The sequence below is a fragment of the Caretta caretta genome, chromosome 3, assembly GCF_965140235.1.
Source record: "Caretta caretta isolate rCarCar2 chromosome 3, rCarCar1.hap1, whole genome shotgun sequence".
Classification (NCBI taxonomy): domain Eukaryota; kingdom Metazoa; phylum Chordata; order Testudines; family Cheloniidae; genus Caretta; species Caretta caretta.
Window position 1 is genome coordinate 84,722,112 of NC_134208.1, and position 16,236 is coordinate 84,738,347.

General features: G+C 42.2%; 1 protein-coding gene across 6 annotated transcripts in view; it reads right to left on the reverse strand.

The window, feature by feature from the left end:
• Positions 1 to 16,236, reverse strand: part of AK9 (adenylate kinase 9) — a 241,372-nt gene that overhangs the window by 177,383 nt on the left and 47,753 nt on the right. For all 6 annotated transcript variants that reach the window (XR_012667633.1, XM_048844821.2, XM_075126637.1 and 3 more), the window contains 3 exons: positions 8,945 to 9,070; positions 4,464 to 4,538; positions 8 to 106 (listed from right to left, as the gene is read on the reverse strand). Coding sequence is in view for 5 of the 6 variants with exons in the window: in XM_048844821.2 (XP_048700778.2) it covers positions 8 to 106; positions 4,464 to 4,538; positions 8,945 to 9,070 (300 nt within the window). In the remaining variant the exon portion in view is untranslated. The remainder of the gene's footprint in view (positions 1 to 7; positions 107 to 4,463; positions 4,539 to 8,944; positions 9,071 to 16,236) is intronic.

The following is a 16,236-nucleotide window of genomic DNA, read 5'->3' on the forward strand; positions in this document are numbered from 1 at the left end:
CACTTACAGTTTCCATCCCCTCTGAGAGCTCTTCTTCTGGGTTTTGAAGTCTGCTTATAAGAGCTCCATTTCGAAGGCCCATGGATTGAAGCCGGGCTATCACTGACTAAAGAAAAAAATTATCTTGAATAAATTAACATTTAATATTGTTTTTGTGATCTGAAAAGATCCTTGATGTGTTTGAAAATTATAACTTGGTATTTATATATTGCCACTATACACAGCATTCAGGGCCGTCCTTAGGATTTATGGGGCCCTACGCAGTATTATTAAACTGGTGCCCCTATGCCCGAGGCAGCAAAGAATACCAAGTCGCCCGGCCTGCCTCATGGTGGTGGAGAGTCACAGTTCCCTGCAGAGAGCCCAGTACCTGCCCCCTCACGGAGAATGTGTGGCGCTGACGCATTTGGCTCCGTGAATATGTCCCCTGTCTAAGGAGATTGCAGTGTGCACTGAGTGTGCGGGAGCCAACCCGCTCTTACCGGCTGTCATGGGTGGTGGGTGAAGCTGCCGCTTGGGGAGGCTAGCTCCCCAGCCCACCTGTGACCCCGCCCATACTCCACCCCTTCTCTGCCCCAGACCCCTTCCCCACTCTGCCCAGGCCCCACCCTCTCCCCCACTGTCTCCCTCCCCCTCCCTGATCACTCCCTTCCAGCCAAATCCCTGAACCCAAATGAAGCAAATGACATTTGAAAAAACCACTCTTCTGCAATTTCTTTCTCAAGAAAATGCAGCATGTTTTCCACTGCACGCCAGAACATGAAGACAGGACATGCAGAAGGTACCTAATTAAAAGCACTAAACTTGGGAATAAAAAATGTCAGTCACAGGTTTTCTGATATACCCTGAAGTCTGTCAGAGATTTATTTGCAAAAACTTTGTAGTAAGGGCAAGTCAGCTGTCCTGCTGAATACAACATTAAATATAATGGAATATATGATGCAGCTCTTCTTTGTTTTACATTTTCTTAATCAGTATTTCTAAGCTGATTTTATATTTTAAATGTACTCTGAAACCTTCATAAAGTAATCATTGTAGATTACTACATATTTAACTCACTGAAACAAAGCATTATTTTAAATTAATCAGTCAGAGGTTTACTGCGTTCATAACAATGTTCATTGCTTTTAGAAAAAGGGAACACTAATTGACTTTGTGTGATCTCCATAACAATAGACATGTTTATGAAATTTCACCAACTTTAAAAAATATGTTTCCAAAGATTTTAGGCATAACAAAGGATTTTATATCTTACTAAGGTAATGATTTTGCTAGAGGGTCCTCTTAAAACTAGTTCATCAAATAGTCAGGAGTAAAGAAAGGGAAACTTGTTTGTCCAGCTATCTGGCAGGAAAGAGGTGTTGTCCCTTTAAGGGCTCTCTTCAAGGATTTCTTAGAGATCTGATTTTATCATCTTCAGCAACACACTAATGAAATATTTTAAAAGCAAATTTTAAACTAAGGTCCTGTAGACTAACATGTTCTGAGTAAATATTACAGTAATGCACAACTGTTTTTGTCAGTAAATTCAGAAACTCTTGAATGACTCTTTAACAGTTTCAGTGTTGTACTAATAGGTCTGGCAGGCTGGAAGGCTTTTTCACTTTTAAGTTACTAGATCCCCTCTGGAGGATGAGTCACCAGGCTGTAGGAAGGGTCAGAACAGGGATAGGAAGAGGTGGGAGGGTGGACTCTATCATCCAGGGGTGCCCCAAATTTTCGGGTGCCCTACACAGCCATGTATGCTGCATATGCCTAAGGACAGCCCTGACAGCATTGCCCAGTAGTACAGCCAAGGGCCCTGTTACATATTCAGCAGAGTTCCCATTGGATGTTCAGTGAGGATAGACCATGCAGAAACCTCTTACTTCAGTCCTAACCTTTCTGCCCCTCTTCATGAAGTGAGTCCCAGAATTGTAAATGGTCTAGAGCTGGGGATGGAAAGATAATACTGCAAAGGCTTTCTACTCATCAGCGCGTAGGTGAGACCTGTATGCAAAGGGTTTTCATGGTGTGTGATGAAAGGGGTGAGGAGAGAATTGAAATGATTTCCTTTGGTGATCAGAATCTGTTTATAGACCTGGGAGTTAGTACAAGTTTTTGTTATTCATTAAGCAAAAATACATTAAAAAAAGAAGCCGGGCAATGGGAATTAACTGATATTATTACAATGTAGTTAAGATACAAGCTCCTGCTTAGGTACAGGAAGTATGCATGCAAATATTCTTGAGATCAAGAAAGCAAATTTTGCCATGATGAGCATATAATGAGCTTTACCATTATTCAGGGGTGGGTAGAAACAGACTGTGGGTATTATTATACAACTAGACTATCTTTAATATATTTATTCATATTGAATCTATTTTACTGTTTTGATATAAATTTGGGCTCCAATTCTGCAAACACATACACGCTTAATTTTATTACCATGAGTAATAAAATTAAGCACATCAAGACAAGTAGTAAAGTTAAGCACATGTATAAGTGCTTATTGGAGCGTGGTCCTAATTTGTATTCAGGGAAGTGAGAATATGGTGAAATGGCAGTGATGGAGTACTGTCCATGAGGTTGAAGACATTCCCATTTTTTTCATTTTACACCTCCCCCTTGCTGCCCCATGTTGCAGCAACCACTTGTCTGGCTGAAGAACAGGACAGGACTCCCATCATTGCTCATCAACACCGTCTTTTAGTTAGGAGGAAAGTTGGCTATAAAGTGACATGAGAATTTAACTTCAACTACAGGGGCTAAGCCCACAAACTCTGTAGACCTTCTGGGAAATGAAAAACACGATCCAGAAATGTAATCCATGTCTCGCATTGCAATGCCACAATACCATTAAAAATGGCTGAATTGTTTTTTAGGTTAAGCTATGCTAAATTAATACTGTAAAATATATTTTATTAAATAATAATTGAAAAACATTAGTACAGTATAATCCCATTTATCAAAAATCTCTACATTAACTGAATCCCTTTCTTGTCCCCTATGTATCTCATGCTGGGGGACAAGGAAGGGGTTTGGACAATGCAGAGGTTCGGATAATAGAGCAGCGACCCCCGGACTCGACTGCAAGGAGGAGGAAATCCATGGCACACCCACATCTTGAAAACTGTGCAGATTTGGTCGCCCCATCTCAAAAAAGATATATTGGAATTGGAAAAGGTTCAGAAAAGCGCAACAAAAATGATCAGGGGTATGGAACGGCTGCCATATGATGAGAGAATAATAAAACTGGACTTTTCAGCTTGGAAAAGAGATGGTTAAGGGGAGGATATGACAGAGGTCTATAAAATCAAGATTGGTGTGGAGAAAGTAAATAAGGACGTGTCATTTACTCCTCCTCATAACACAAGAACTAGGGGTCACCAAATGAAATTAATAGGCAGCAGGGTTAAAACTAACAAAAGGAAGTATTTTTTCACACAACACCCAGTCTTGAACTTCTTGCCAGAGGATGTTGTGAAGACCAAGACTATAACAGGGTTCAAAAAAGAACTAGATAAGTTCATGGAGGATAGGCCCATCAATGGCTATTAGCCAGAATGGGTAGGAATGATGTCCCTAGTCTCTGTTTGCCAGAAGCTGGGACTGGGTGATAGGGGATGGATCACTTGATGATTACCGGTTTTGTTCATTCCCTGTGGGACACCTGGCATTGGCCACTGTTGGAAGACAGGATATTGGGCTAGATCAGGGGTGAGCAAACTTTTTGGCCTGAGGGCCACATCGGGGTTGTGAAATGATATGGAGGGCCGGTTAGGGAAGGCTGTGTCTCCGCAAACAGCCTGGCCCCCACCCCCTCCCACTTCCCACCCCCTGATTACCCCCCTCAGAACCTCCGACCCATCCAATCCTCCTGCTCCTTGTCCCCTGACTGCCCCCTCCCGGGACCCCCTGCCCCTAACCGCCCCCCCTGGGACTCCACCTCCTATCCACCCTCCCCACCCCCGCTCCCTGTCCCCTGACTGCCCCGACCCCTATCCACACCCCCTCCCCCTGACTAGGATTGCCAGGAAGAGGAGGACAAGCTCCCAGCTGTGGGGCAGGCCCATCTGCTACTGAATGATTCCTGCCTTCTCCATTATCCAAACTCTCAATTATCCAAATAAAATCTATATCCCCCCCAGGCTATCTGGATAATCAAGAGTATAATGTAAATGCCTTTATATCTTCATCCATGCTAATAATGGTGTTTGTCAATTTAACAAATTATATTAAATGATGCCGATGATAACCTGATGCAACATGATATGGCTTGTTGCGAAGATATGGAATGTTTAGTAAGCATAATCAGATTTCTCTTGGTAGTAACAAGTGGAACAGGCATCCAAAAGAAGATATTTTCTAGCAATAGCATCATGAGTTATAGAGCAATAATGTTGCCAATATCATCTTAATAGAGATGATAGGTATATAATTTTCTAGTGTAAATTGTCTTAGTTTATGTGCAGCATACTTACTGAAAAGAGCTCATTAGGGTGCTTATTTCCATCCAGTTCAATAAGATACTGAGAATCGTGCTCGGCCATCATATCCTGTATGTTTAAGAAAAAAGACGCACATACACCCCTTAATTGAGTATAACCAACCAATTAATGACATTGGGTCTGATCCTGTTCCCATTGAAGTCAATGGCAAAACTCACATGAATTCCCATGGCAGTAGGATTCAGTCCATAGATTAAAAACAAACAGCATTTAGACTGCATGACTAAAAGTCATGGGTATCAATCCAAAGGCATCTGGAAAGGAGCTTCTATTTTAATAGTGAAAATTAAATGACATGAGAATTTCAAAATTATAGTTACAGAGAGGCCATAGATCAAATAAAAAATCATAGATCAAGCCCAGCATATTTTTAAATATCTAAAGAAATTAAGCTTAAAGACAATATGACCTTCAACTCCTAATAGTCTCTGATATGACTTTCCGCCCATAATAGTCTAGGCTGGCAAGGGTGAGAGTCCTAACTGTCCTTAAGTTTATCAGATGAGTCATAGACCTCATTGCCTGGAGACTGGAGTGCGAAACCTGGTCCTGACACTGAATTTCTATGGGAACTTGAATGATTTACCTTTCTTAGCCTCAGTTTCCTAATCTGGAAAATGGGGATAATTATGTTTATCTACTTCATAGGGATGTTGTGAGGCATAGATAAACAACATTTGTCAAGTTCTAACTGCAAAATATCGTTGCCCCTTGACCAGACTAGTTGGTCAATATTTGAGGCGTTGCCAGGTTGTTTCCATTAGGAAGATAAACTGATCATAGAGTCAGGTGTTTCTTTGATGCAATCGTATTTATTTACAAAGAAGGTATACAAAGTCCTGTTTCCCTGAACACAGTAGAAACAAACAAGAGGAGTCAGTTTCCTTGCTCACAATTTCCATGCCTAACTTTCCAGCCACTACTCTCCCCAAAAGAAACTCTTTCACTTGGATTCCTCTCAGGGCCAAACTGACACTGCTTTTCTGGCTCTCTCCTGACTTTCTGCATGTGACCGCCACAGAAACACACAACTCCAACCAAAGAATGGCCCAGTCAATATGTTTCCAATGACTTCCAGGGCAACAACAATGAAACAGGAAGAGGAAGATCTGTTGGGAACTGTGAGGAAGAAGGTAGCAGAGAGAAGAGAAGCGAAGCCTATTGGAGACTGAGTGCTGCAGGGGCCTCTTCAATAGTGAGGGTAGCTGTACTTCACATACGTCCCTATCTGGAATTATAGAAATAACATTAGAATAACATTAGTGTATCTAATGGAATATTAAACTGTATTATACTGTTATGCCACTAGGTGGACCAGGTGTAAAATACTTTTTTTAAAGTTAATCTTAGCCATACCTGGCAGTGTATTAAATGATCTTATGCTGAGCACATCTGATGTGCATAAGCAAGCTATGTAGCCAGTCCATCTCAGGTACAGAAGTACATGACATGGTGTCAAAAGTAAACTAAGAACAGAAACAGAAGGAAAACAGCAATAAAGGTTGCACACAGAAGGAACAAAGCAACAAAGACTGCAGGATCTCATCAACATGTCACTCTTCAGTGCCCCAGAGCACTTTAGCTTTGACAAACGTTCAGAATGGACTGACTGGAAACAATATTTTGCCAGATTTCTCACAACTCCCAAGCTCCACAAGGAAACTAATGATATACAGGTATCTTCTTTAATTCATGCTATGGGGAAGCAAGCAGAGCATATATTTAAATCCTTTGACTTTACTGAAGACAGTCACAAAGATGACTGTGAAAGCGTTCTGGCTGTGTTTGATGTATGATTTCTACCACAGAGAAATGTGGCTTATGAAAGAGTGTGTTCCATCAGAGAATTTGAGAGCCAGTGGGAAATGTTGAATGTTTTATAAGAGATCTGCATACATTTGTTGAAAACTGTGGAAATGCAAAAAATGAAAATATCAGAGACAGGCTGGTTACTGGGTTAACAGATAAAAATATTTCACAGTAGCTATAACTGAAGAGAGATTTAACACTAGGCACAACTATACAGAGAGCAAAGAAGTCTGAGCTGGTGAGACAGCAAAACCTAAAGCAACTTGAAAAACCTGAAACTAGCTTAGAAACTGTAAAGAGACAATTGAGTGTTAAACGTCACTAGCATAAAACCTCTGAGGCAAGGAGCTCTCAGGCGAAGAGGAACAAATTCTAGCCTGCAGGCACAAGGTGTGGAAAAAGTCATATGATGATACATGTCCAACCAAAGACACAATGTCAGAAATGCATAAAATATGGACATTTTGCAGCTGTTTGCCACATAAAAGCAGGTGGGGAATTGACTCGTATGACAGACAAGCAAGAGCCATTGTTTCTGGGATCTATCACTTGCAATGACATACACCCTGCCTGGAGAGTGAAACTGAATATTCATGGCAAAGCTATTGACTTTAAAATTGACTCAGGAACTGACATCACAGTCATCACAGAAGGAACTTACAATCACCTTCAATCCCTTCCAGAGCTGAAGTTGCCTGACACAGCTCTGACGAATCTTGGAGTTATTCTGAACCTCCTGGGCCAATTCACCACAGAAACTTATAAAGACAGAAGTTTTGCATTCAGAGGTATGTGATCAAAGGATCAAAGACCAGTGACCTTCCCAGCTGCAGCATGGCAGCCATGATGGACCTAGTGAAAAAGGTGGAGGAGCTTGAGAGAAGATTTGATAATATTAGACTTTTGAAAGGAGATCCAGTACAAATCAACTTAAGAGACAATGCTGAACAATACAGTGTACAAACACCCCTACCTGCAAAACCTTGGAAGAGACTAGCTTCAGATTTATGTGAATTCAAAAGACATGCCTGATCGTAGTGGACTATTTTTCCAGGCTGTAGTGGGGCAGTTGCCCCACACCATGAAGAGCAGGAGTTAGAGTAGGCCAGAGGGAGCCTGCGCAGAACCCTCCAATTAAAGGAGGGCTCACTAAGTGAGCCAATTGGGAGGTGGCTTTTTGCAGCGGCCAATCAGGGCTAGCAGGGGGCATATATAAAGGGCGGCTCAACAGAGCAGAGGGTAGTCTCTCCCTGGCTTGCTAGGGAGAAGGACTGACTGTCTAGGAGCAGAGCATCCGATCCGATCCGATCCGATCCGATCCCAGACTGAGGCCCTGGAGGAAGGGCAGATAAGGTGCTAGGGCTGTGGGGGAAGTGGCCCAGGGAAAAGAGGCAGCAGAGGAGTTGGAGGAGGGGCAGCGAGTGGCTACCAGCTACAGGGTCCCTGGGTCGGGATGCTGAGTAGTGGGTGGACCTGGGTCCCTCCCTCTTTCTTTGCCCTCTACTTGCCCTGAGGGAAGTGGCCAACACAGACTGCAGTTTGCCCCTGGAGCAAGGGACTAGACTGGGGACTGCAGCAGGCCACTGAGGTGAGTGGCTGGACTACAGACTGCCTGTTCCCCCAAAAGAGGGGACAGACAGTGGAGTGGGGCACAGCCCAGAAGAGAATGCTGAGGTTTGAGGAGAGACGCGAGTCACAGAGTGCTGGAGACAGCAAAGTAGGAGTAATGGCGAGTGAGACACCACCGGAGGAGGGCACCCTGAGGAAGGACTCAAGCTAATTCCCAGAATGTCCAGTAGGAGATGCCACAGTGGTGAGGCCCAGTCCATTACATGGGTATATAGAAATAATGTACTGGAAAGACGGGACATGTTGCTATGTTATCAAAAAACTGAAGTACACTTTTGCTCACTTCAGTATTCCAGAACAGTTAGTGATGGACAACAGACCACAATTCACTGTAGCAGAATTTGTCATTCTGAACTAAATATTATTTTGAGCCTATTACTAGCAGCCCACATTACCCACAAGTGAATGGAAAGATTGAGAGAGCTATACAGAAAATCCTATAGTAGGAAGATCCATTCCTTAATCTTCTGAGTTACAGATAAACACCAACAAGTGATTCAGAGACACTTAACAGATGGATATGTACTGAACTTCAAAGATAGCACAATAGTGTAAGTGGTAGGAAAGTAGAAATTAAAGGGGGAGATGTAATGGAATGTTAAACTGCATTATACTCACAGTGCCTCCAATAGGCAGAATAGTAAAAGACCTTATGTAAAGCTAATCTTATCTGGATTTTATGATGAACACAGCGGGTGTGTATAAGCAAGATCTGTAGCCAGTCGACATCTGGTATAGAAGTACATGACAGTGTAGTTCTCAGTTTTTAAGCCCCATCCAAACTAAAAGATGGTACAGGACTTTGATTTGACACTAGAAACAACTGTGAACTGTCTTGTATCCTGAGCTTTTTAATCTGAACCTCAAAATTCTGAGGAGGGGGGTCAGATTGTGGGTTAGGTTCATCTTTGCAAAATAAACTCAAGATACCCAGACTGCATATAAATTATAGAAACACAAATGTTAAAAAATGATCTTCTGGTGTATACAACAATATTACTTTGTGCTGCTCTTACCTCTAGAGGATGTAGCATGGTATCCTTATACAGATTAACCCTGGCTTCTGAATTTTCCAAAAAATCTTCAGGCCTCTGCACCAAATGAGGCAAAATATCTGACAACATGATTGTATCTGCTGCTGCCTAAAGAAAAGAAATACTTTATTTCAGGCCCTGTAATAATAAATGTACTTAACCAAAGCCTGTCTAGATAAAAAAGACAATAGTTAGGACCCTACTACTCTTCGTGTGTGTGGCATAGTAGTTTAAGGAGCCCTCTGAGGATTCCCCTGGCTGATAGTGATCCACCAGCTAACTTGGTAAGCGGGTTTCCTGGGGATGGGAGGAGCTCTAGACACCTCTGGCCAACATTATAAGGCAGTGCAATTTAAAGGCATCCCAGGGGAAAAGGGAATGAACTGGTCCCCAGGATGAGGTGCGGGGAGAGGACATAAATCTGTTTGCTTCTCCTCCCCCAAGGTGTATGGCACACTCCTTTGCTGCACCTGAGCATTCAGCCTTTAGTATCTTCTACAAATATCTAGATGATATTTTCACCTTTACAAATGTTGTACTATCTCCCTAAGGCCTTGTCCAGACTAGGAAGAAGGATATTTTAATCAACATGTTAGCTAATATTTATTGATGGGATACGTTAAAAAAGAAAGTATGGTAGTAAGAGAAGGGAAAAGTAAATGAGAGGAGGAATGAAATTGGAAAATACTGAGGAGCTAGAGAAGAGAACATCATGAAGTGAAAAGACAAGGGGCAGGAGGAAGAACAAAGGAAAAGAGAAAACAGACCTTGTAGAAAATATAGGAAAAGATAGACCACAAAAAGAAATAGTGGAGTGAAGCAAGGAAGAGGAAAAAGGAGAGAAACTTCAGTGAAAGGGATGTAATAAGTTATGCTTTTAAAAAAAATTTAAACAAAGTTGAGTGTCAATATTTTAACAACTAAATACAGGGCACAATAAATAACTATTTTATTTCTTTAAACTTCACTGTCATGGCCTGGGAGCATGTCAGCACAGATATTTTTCATCTTGATAGGTGTCAGATAAATGTTTGAAGCCCTGTCAAAAATAAATTCAAAATGGTCCCCAGGTATATTTTTCCTCTTCCCTTTTTTGTCACCCTTTAATCCCCTTTCCACTTGCATTGATTTAATCTTTACTCATTAAGCTATCTGTATATATTAAATTGCAAGCTTCTTGAAGTAGGAACCTTGTCACATTTTACATCTGTAATGCACCTTGTACATCTGTGGCATGAAATAAATAATACTATAAATAGTGAAGAACAAAGTAAAGTACAATCTGCCAAGCCCCCAAGCCAGCAAAGGACTTAAAATGCATGTCCAGTTATATAACTATTATTTAATATTTGCATTTCATTAGAGTCTAGAAACTTATTAAAGGTGTGCAGGAACTAAAGATGTAAACAGCTGGACTCAGTTACACAAAGCTCTCATCCATGCAGAATTTTGTGTATTTTCTAGCTATTATGATAAAAATATTTTGTTAATTTTTCATTAATAACCAAAAGGCATACAAAACAAGGCTGACCTTATTAGTGAGTATTTGTTTCATTAGCTAAACACACACACACACACGATTTTGTAGCAACTTATATTTTTATACATATAGAGTGAAAATTAGCTCTCAAATTAAGCCTTCAGAAAGACTGCGGTGGGACAATATCTCACCGCAGTCAAGAAGGAGCTAAAGAGCTTCACTGGGCACAATTAGCATGAACTCTGAGCACCTGTAAGGCCTGTCAAACCTGGAGAGGGGCAGCTCTTTAAAAGAGAGGATCTAAGCCCCGTACATGGTGGCAGGCTGGCTGAGGCTTGAGGTTGAGACAGACTATGGGGCTGGTGCTGAGCTGGCTGGAATTTGGAGGTGATGCATTCTGGGACTGAGGTAGCTGGAGGCAGGCTGCTGGCTGAAGATTGGGTTGGGGCTGAGTGCTGGTATCTGCCTGAACATGGTGAGGCTGGATTGTAGGAACAGTTGGAGTGGAGGTCTAAGGCTGGACCCCAGCTGCAACAAGGCTGAATGTTGAAACTGACAATGGAGGCTGAGGAAAAATAGCAGATGAGGAATGGTCTCAGATCCAGAAAGAGGAAAAAAGATTAGATATATCAGGTTTTGAAGATTGAATACATAGACATGAAAAACAAAAACAAGGTAAAAGTCAACCTTTCATATTGTCAAATCAGTTATAGAAAATGTGAAAATAGATGATGATAACCCCCTGAAAATGGTGGAATGGAGCATGTGAAGTGTTGGTTATGTACAAAGAGCTAAAAAAATGCATGATGGAGATCTATTGATAGAATGTCCACTTAAGGAGCAAGCTGAAAAACTTCTTAAAACTGTAACCTTAAGAAAAATGAGAGATACTTGTCAACTGCCTAAATTCCTGATGGAAGCAAGAGGGGTTATGTATGGAGTGCTGTTAGGATTGTCTGAGGATGATATCAAAAGAGTATAGGCAAAGAGAAATGATCATTTGTTAAACAGCTACTTTCATAAGAGAGGGTGAAAACCAGCCATCTACTGCTTACACATAACATCTGAAGGCGGGACACTTTGGATAGGATCCAAATGGGGAATCCATCTTTCTGGGTTAAACAGACTCCTCCCAACTCCTGTGAGGTGTTATAATTGTCAAAAGTTTGGATGTGCAGCAACTATTTGTAAGAAAACAATGAGGTACAGCATACATGGAAGAAATCACTCATATGAGAACAATGTAGAAGGAATAGAACATAAATGCAGCAATGGTGGGGATTCACAGTACAGCTTATAAAGGATGTGCAGAATGAGCTAGAGAAATAAAAAAAAAAAAAATTTCCAAGAAGTATCATCTGTAGAGGCTACCAATGAGTCCCACTGCAGAAAACAGAAAAAGAAAAATACACAAGTAAGAGACAAGATGTACAAGAGCAACAGAACACATCTCTGGTCAGGAAGGAGAATCTGAGGGGAATGGGAGATGATGTATCTTGTGCTAAAGAGAAGTTTATTAACTGCATCTTGCAGATGGGGAAAAAACTGAAAGGATTAAAATCAGATATTTTTCTGCTGCTTTTGCTAACGATAGACAACCTCTTGACAGACTGCATTCATGAGATTTTAAATGTAGGCAAAAATGCAGCTTATATAACCCTTAGCTGGAATGTGCAGCGTTTAATAATGCATGATCAGGAATTTAAGAAAGTCATCTTTGAAATGAAGAAAAGCCTGATTATGTGTGCAAGAAACAGGGCTAATATGGGGAAACACAATCTAAAAGGGAGGACATGTGACCGCCCCATGTCTCCTCTCCCCAGCAATCCCCCCTGCCCTGCGCCCAGCCTGGAGTCTCCCCTGCCCACCAGAGTTAACTGTGGGGCAGAGCTCTGTCCTTCTCCCATTGTACCTCCTCCCTTCTGGCATGTTTGGCTGCTTTCCCTGGCAGCCAGGCCCGGGCAGGGAGTAGGATGGAGCTGCTTCTCATATGGCTAAAGCTGACTGCTCAGGGTCACTGCTGTGTGCAGCGCAGAGGCTGCTTGAGGGAGAGCCTGGCTAGGGCGGCAGCCTGCCCCATCCCCTCTGCTCCCTGCCCGGGCCCAGCTGCTGGGGACAGGGACCAAGTAAGTTGGAGCCCTCCCCTGGCACGTTTCTGGGTCGCTTGGCCTGTTCCCAGAAGTTGGACCTGGGCAGGGAGCAGGGGCTGGGGTGCCACCCCAGCCAGGCTCTCTCTCAGGCAGCTGCCACACTGCACGGAGTAGGAACCCAAAGCAGCCAGCATGAGAAATGGCTGGTCCCACCCCTTCCGCTCCCTGCCTGGGCCTGGCTGCCAGGGACAGGGGCCAAGTGTAGGGTTGCCAAATTTCTAAAAACACAAAACTGAACACCCTTGCCCTGCCCCCTTACCAGATGCCCCGTCCCTTCTCCAAGGCCCCACCCCTGATCAATCCATCCCCTCTCCCTCTGTTGCTTGCTCTCCCCCACCCTCACTCACTCATTTTCACTGGGCTGGGGCAGGGGGTGAGAGCTTCAGCTGGGGGTGTGGGGTCTGGAGTGGGGCCAGAAATGAGGGGTTCAGGAGGGGGCTCTGGTCTAGGGCAGGGGTTGGGGGGGTGGAAGTGGGTGAGGGCTCCGGCTGGTGGTGCAGTCTCTAGGGTGGGGCCGGGGATGAAGGGTTTGGGGTGCAGGAGGGGGCTCCGGGCTGGGGCCAAGGTGTTCAGAGTGTGGGAGGGGCTCTGTGCTGAGACAGAGGGTTGGGGTATGTGTGGGAGTGAGGGCTCTGGCTGGGGGTGTGGGCTCTGGGGTGGGGCCAGAAATGAGAGGTTAAGGGTGCAGGAGGGGGCTCCAGGCTGAAGCAGGGGGTTGGTGTTTGTGTGTGGGGGGGGAGGGGTTTGGGGTGCAGCAGGGGGCTCCAGGCTGGGACCAAGAGGTTCAGAGTGCGAGGCGGGGGGGGGCGCTCAGGGCTGGGGCATTGGGGCACGGGAGGGGGTGCATGCTCTGGGTGGCGCATACCTCAGGCAGCTCCCAGGAAGCGGCAACATGTCCCTCCGGCTCCTAAGCGGAGGCACAAGCAGGTGGCTCTACGTGCTTCCCCAACCCACAGGCATTGCCCCTGCAGCTCCCATTGGCTGTGGCGCAGTGGGAGGAGGGAGTCCTTCTCCCTCCCTCCTGGCAGGCCAAGTAGTACTCGGGGGAGGGAGGGCATTTGGATATACCCCAGAGGCTACCAGAAGAAGGGGAGAAGATCTGTATACATATAAAAAAGGAACTTAGTTAAGTTGAAATGGATGTGCAGAAACTAAGTTTTGATGCTATTGCAATTCCCGTGCAGAACAAAAACACATATGGATTTAAAATGTTTATAAGCCATGTAAAAATGAATTATTTTAGAACTAGAAAAATTAGTTAACATCAAAAACCCATTGATAATTTGCAAAGACTTTAATGGTCATAATGAGCTACGGGGAAGTAAGAAAACTGACGAACAGTAAATGCTTAGAACACTTTATTGATATTCATAACCTGGTAATATTAAATACAGAAGTACATGCTAGATTTAATCAGTGGACAGATCCTTTTCTGTTTTGGATCTAGGAATTGCAACAAACAATATAGATAGTAAATGCAGTTGTGAAACTTACAAAGAAGACAGAATGGGAAGTGATCACTTCCCTACATATACTGAGGACCAAAGCTGAAGAGATGTCAAAAACACAAAGTGTTCCTAGTTGAAAGTTTTGAAAAGCTGACTGCGGTCTTTTCAAGATTAAATGTGATGAATATTTATGCAGTGATTGTACAAGTGTCAACATAATGAATTCTATAACATAATAAAAAATTTCAGCAACAGGCCATCTATAAAACATCATTGTCCCTGACTTAGAAATATGGTTCCCGGGTGGAATGAGGATTGTAAATTAGCAATCAAGCAAAGAAACAAGGTATAGAAGCAAGTAAAACACACAATTAATAGTAAAGACTTAATGAATTATAAAAGATATAAGGCAGTGGCACGAAGGATTATCAAAAAGACAAAAAAAAGTTGGAGAAATGTCTGTGGGAACAAAGATTCAAAGCTTTCTGAAATATACAGGCAAATTAAAAAAATGAATGGAATTCAAAGTAAAAGTAAATTTATACCTGGGCTTATTGTAAATAATGAAACTGAGGTCTTCAACTAGGAAAGGCAGACATTTTAGCAAAAGAATTCCAAAAGGTCAGTAGTGATATGAATCAAAACAATGAGTTTTGTGGGAAAGAAGGAAGTTTACTGAGGATAACTGTGAACTATTAAATGGCTGGAGAGAATATATTGATGATATGCTAAACAAAAATGTTAATATGCAGGAGCTTATTGCAGCCATTAGAATAAGGAAAAATACAGCTCTGGGTAAAGGTAATATAAGTAATGAAATGCTTCAACCATTGTCAAAAGGAAGTCTAAAAATTCTATTGCAGTCATATAATGATATATAGGAAAAAGGACTGCTGTCAATAGACTGGAAACAAGCATTGGTTATACCAATTACATATAAGACCTGAAGCTTATAGGCTTTTTGCCCTCACATCAAGTGTGTGGCGAAAATCATGGAAAAATGATAAAAGTAAGACTAATAGAATACTTGGAGAGAAAAAAAAAATATTACAACGGAGGTACAAAGTAGTTTCAGAAAAGGAAGATGCACTGTTGACCATATTGTGGGACTAGAAACAGAGGTTCACAAAAGCCTAAGGACTAAGAACTTTATAACAGTCTTCCTGGACATTAAAAAAGCTGTGGAGGGAAGGCCTCCTATATAAACTAGCTATAAAACTAAAATAAAAGGGAGACTGCTGTGGAATGATAAGGGCTTTTTTAAGTGACAGAACTATACAAGTCAAAATAAGAACAGCTTTATCAAAAACCTACAACTTAAAAATGGAACTCCACAAGGGAGTATTATTAGTCCTACTTTGTTTTCCATTATGATAAATGGCCTACTGGAAAGTGTGCAGATGGGAACAATATTTCCCTTTTCGCAAACGACTGTGCTATCTGGACTAAGCATAAAAGACTTAAGGCACTCCAGACAAATGAACAGCATAAAAGACAAATGAGGCACTCCAGAGAAATTCCAAGTGGGGAAATGATTGGGGATTTAAATTCTCTCTTGCAGAAACAGAAATATTTTTAACCATGATGAAAATTAAGGAAGATTGGGACTGACATTTATTTATGGTGAAAAAATTCAGATAGTTGAAAAGTTTATGTTCCTAGGAGTAGTGTTTGGTAATAAATTGACTTGGAAAAGTCACACAGAATTAAAAGTGTAAAAGTAAGAATGAACTTATTTAAAAGGGTAGCTTGAATACATGGGATACAGATACAGATAAGAAGGTATTGATTATGCTGTATAGAGCATTGATAAGATTAGTTGTAGATGACAGATGCCAAGTTTTTTGGTTCAGCCTCAAAAACAAGTGTTAGAAACTTGGAACTGCTGCGGGCCCAAGCTGTGTGATTGGCATGTGGCACAATGACAGCAATATCAGTATGTGTGCTAAACATAGCCACTGGAGAAGCACCTGTAAATTTAAGGATGAAACTATTAGCTGTAACCTTTTGGACAAAGGTAAAAGGGAATCATGAAATCAGAAGTACACAACAGATTTATGAAGATTGCTGGACGTTTAGTAGATAAAATTATATGGATTGCCACAGACTACCTCATACTACACCAGGGTCAAAAAATGGGTAAAGGAGATATGTAAAAAGAAAAAATTGAGAGAACTAAAAATTTGTAGTCATGGG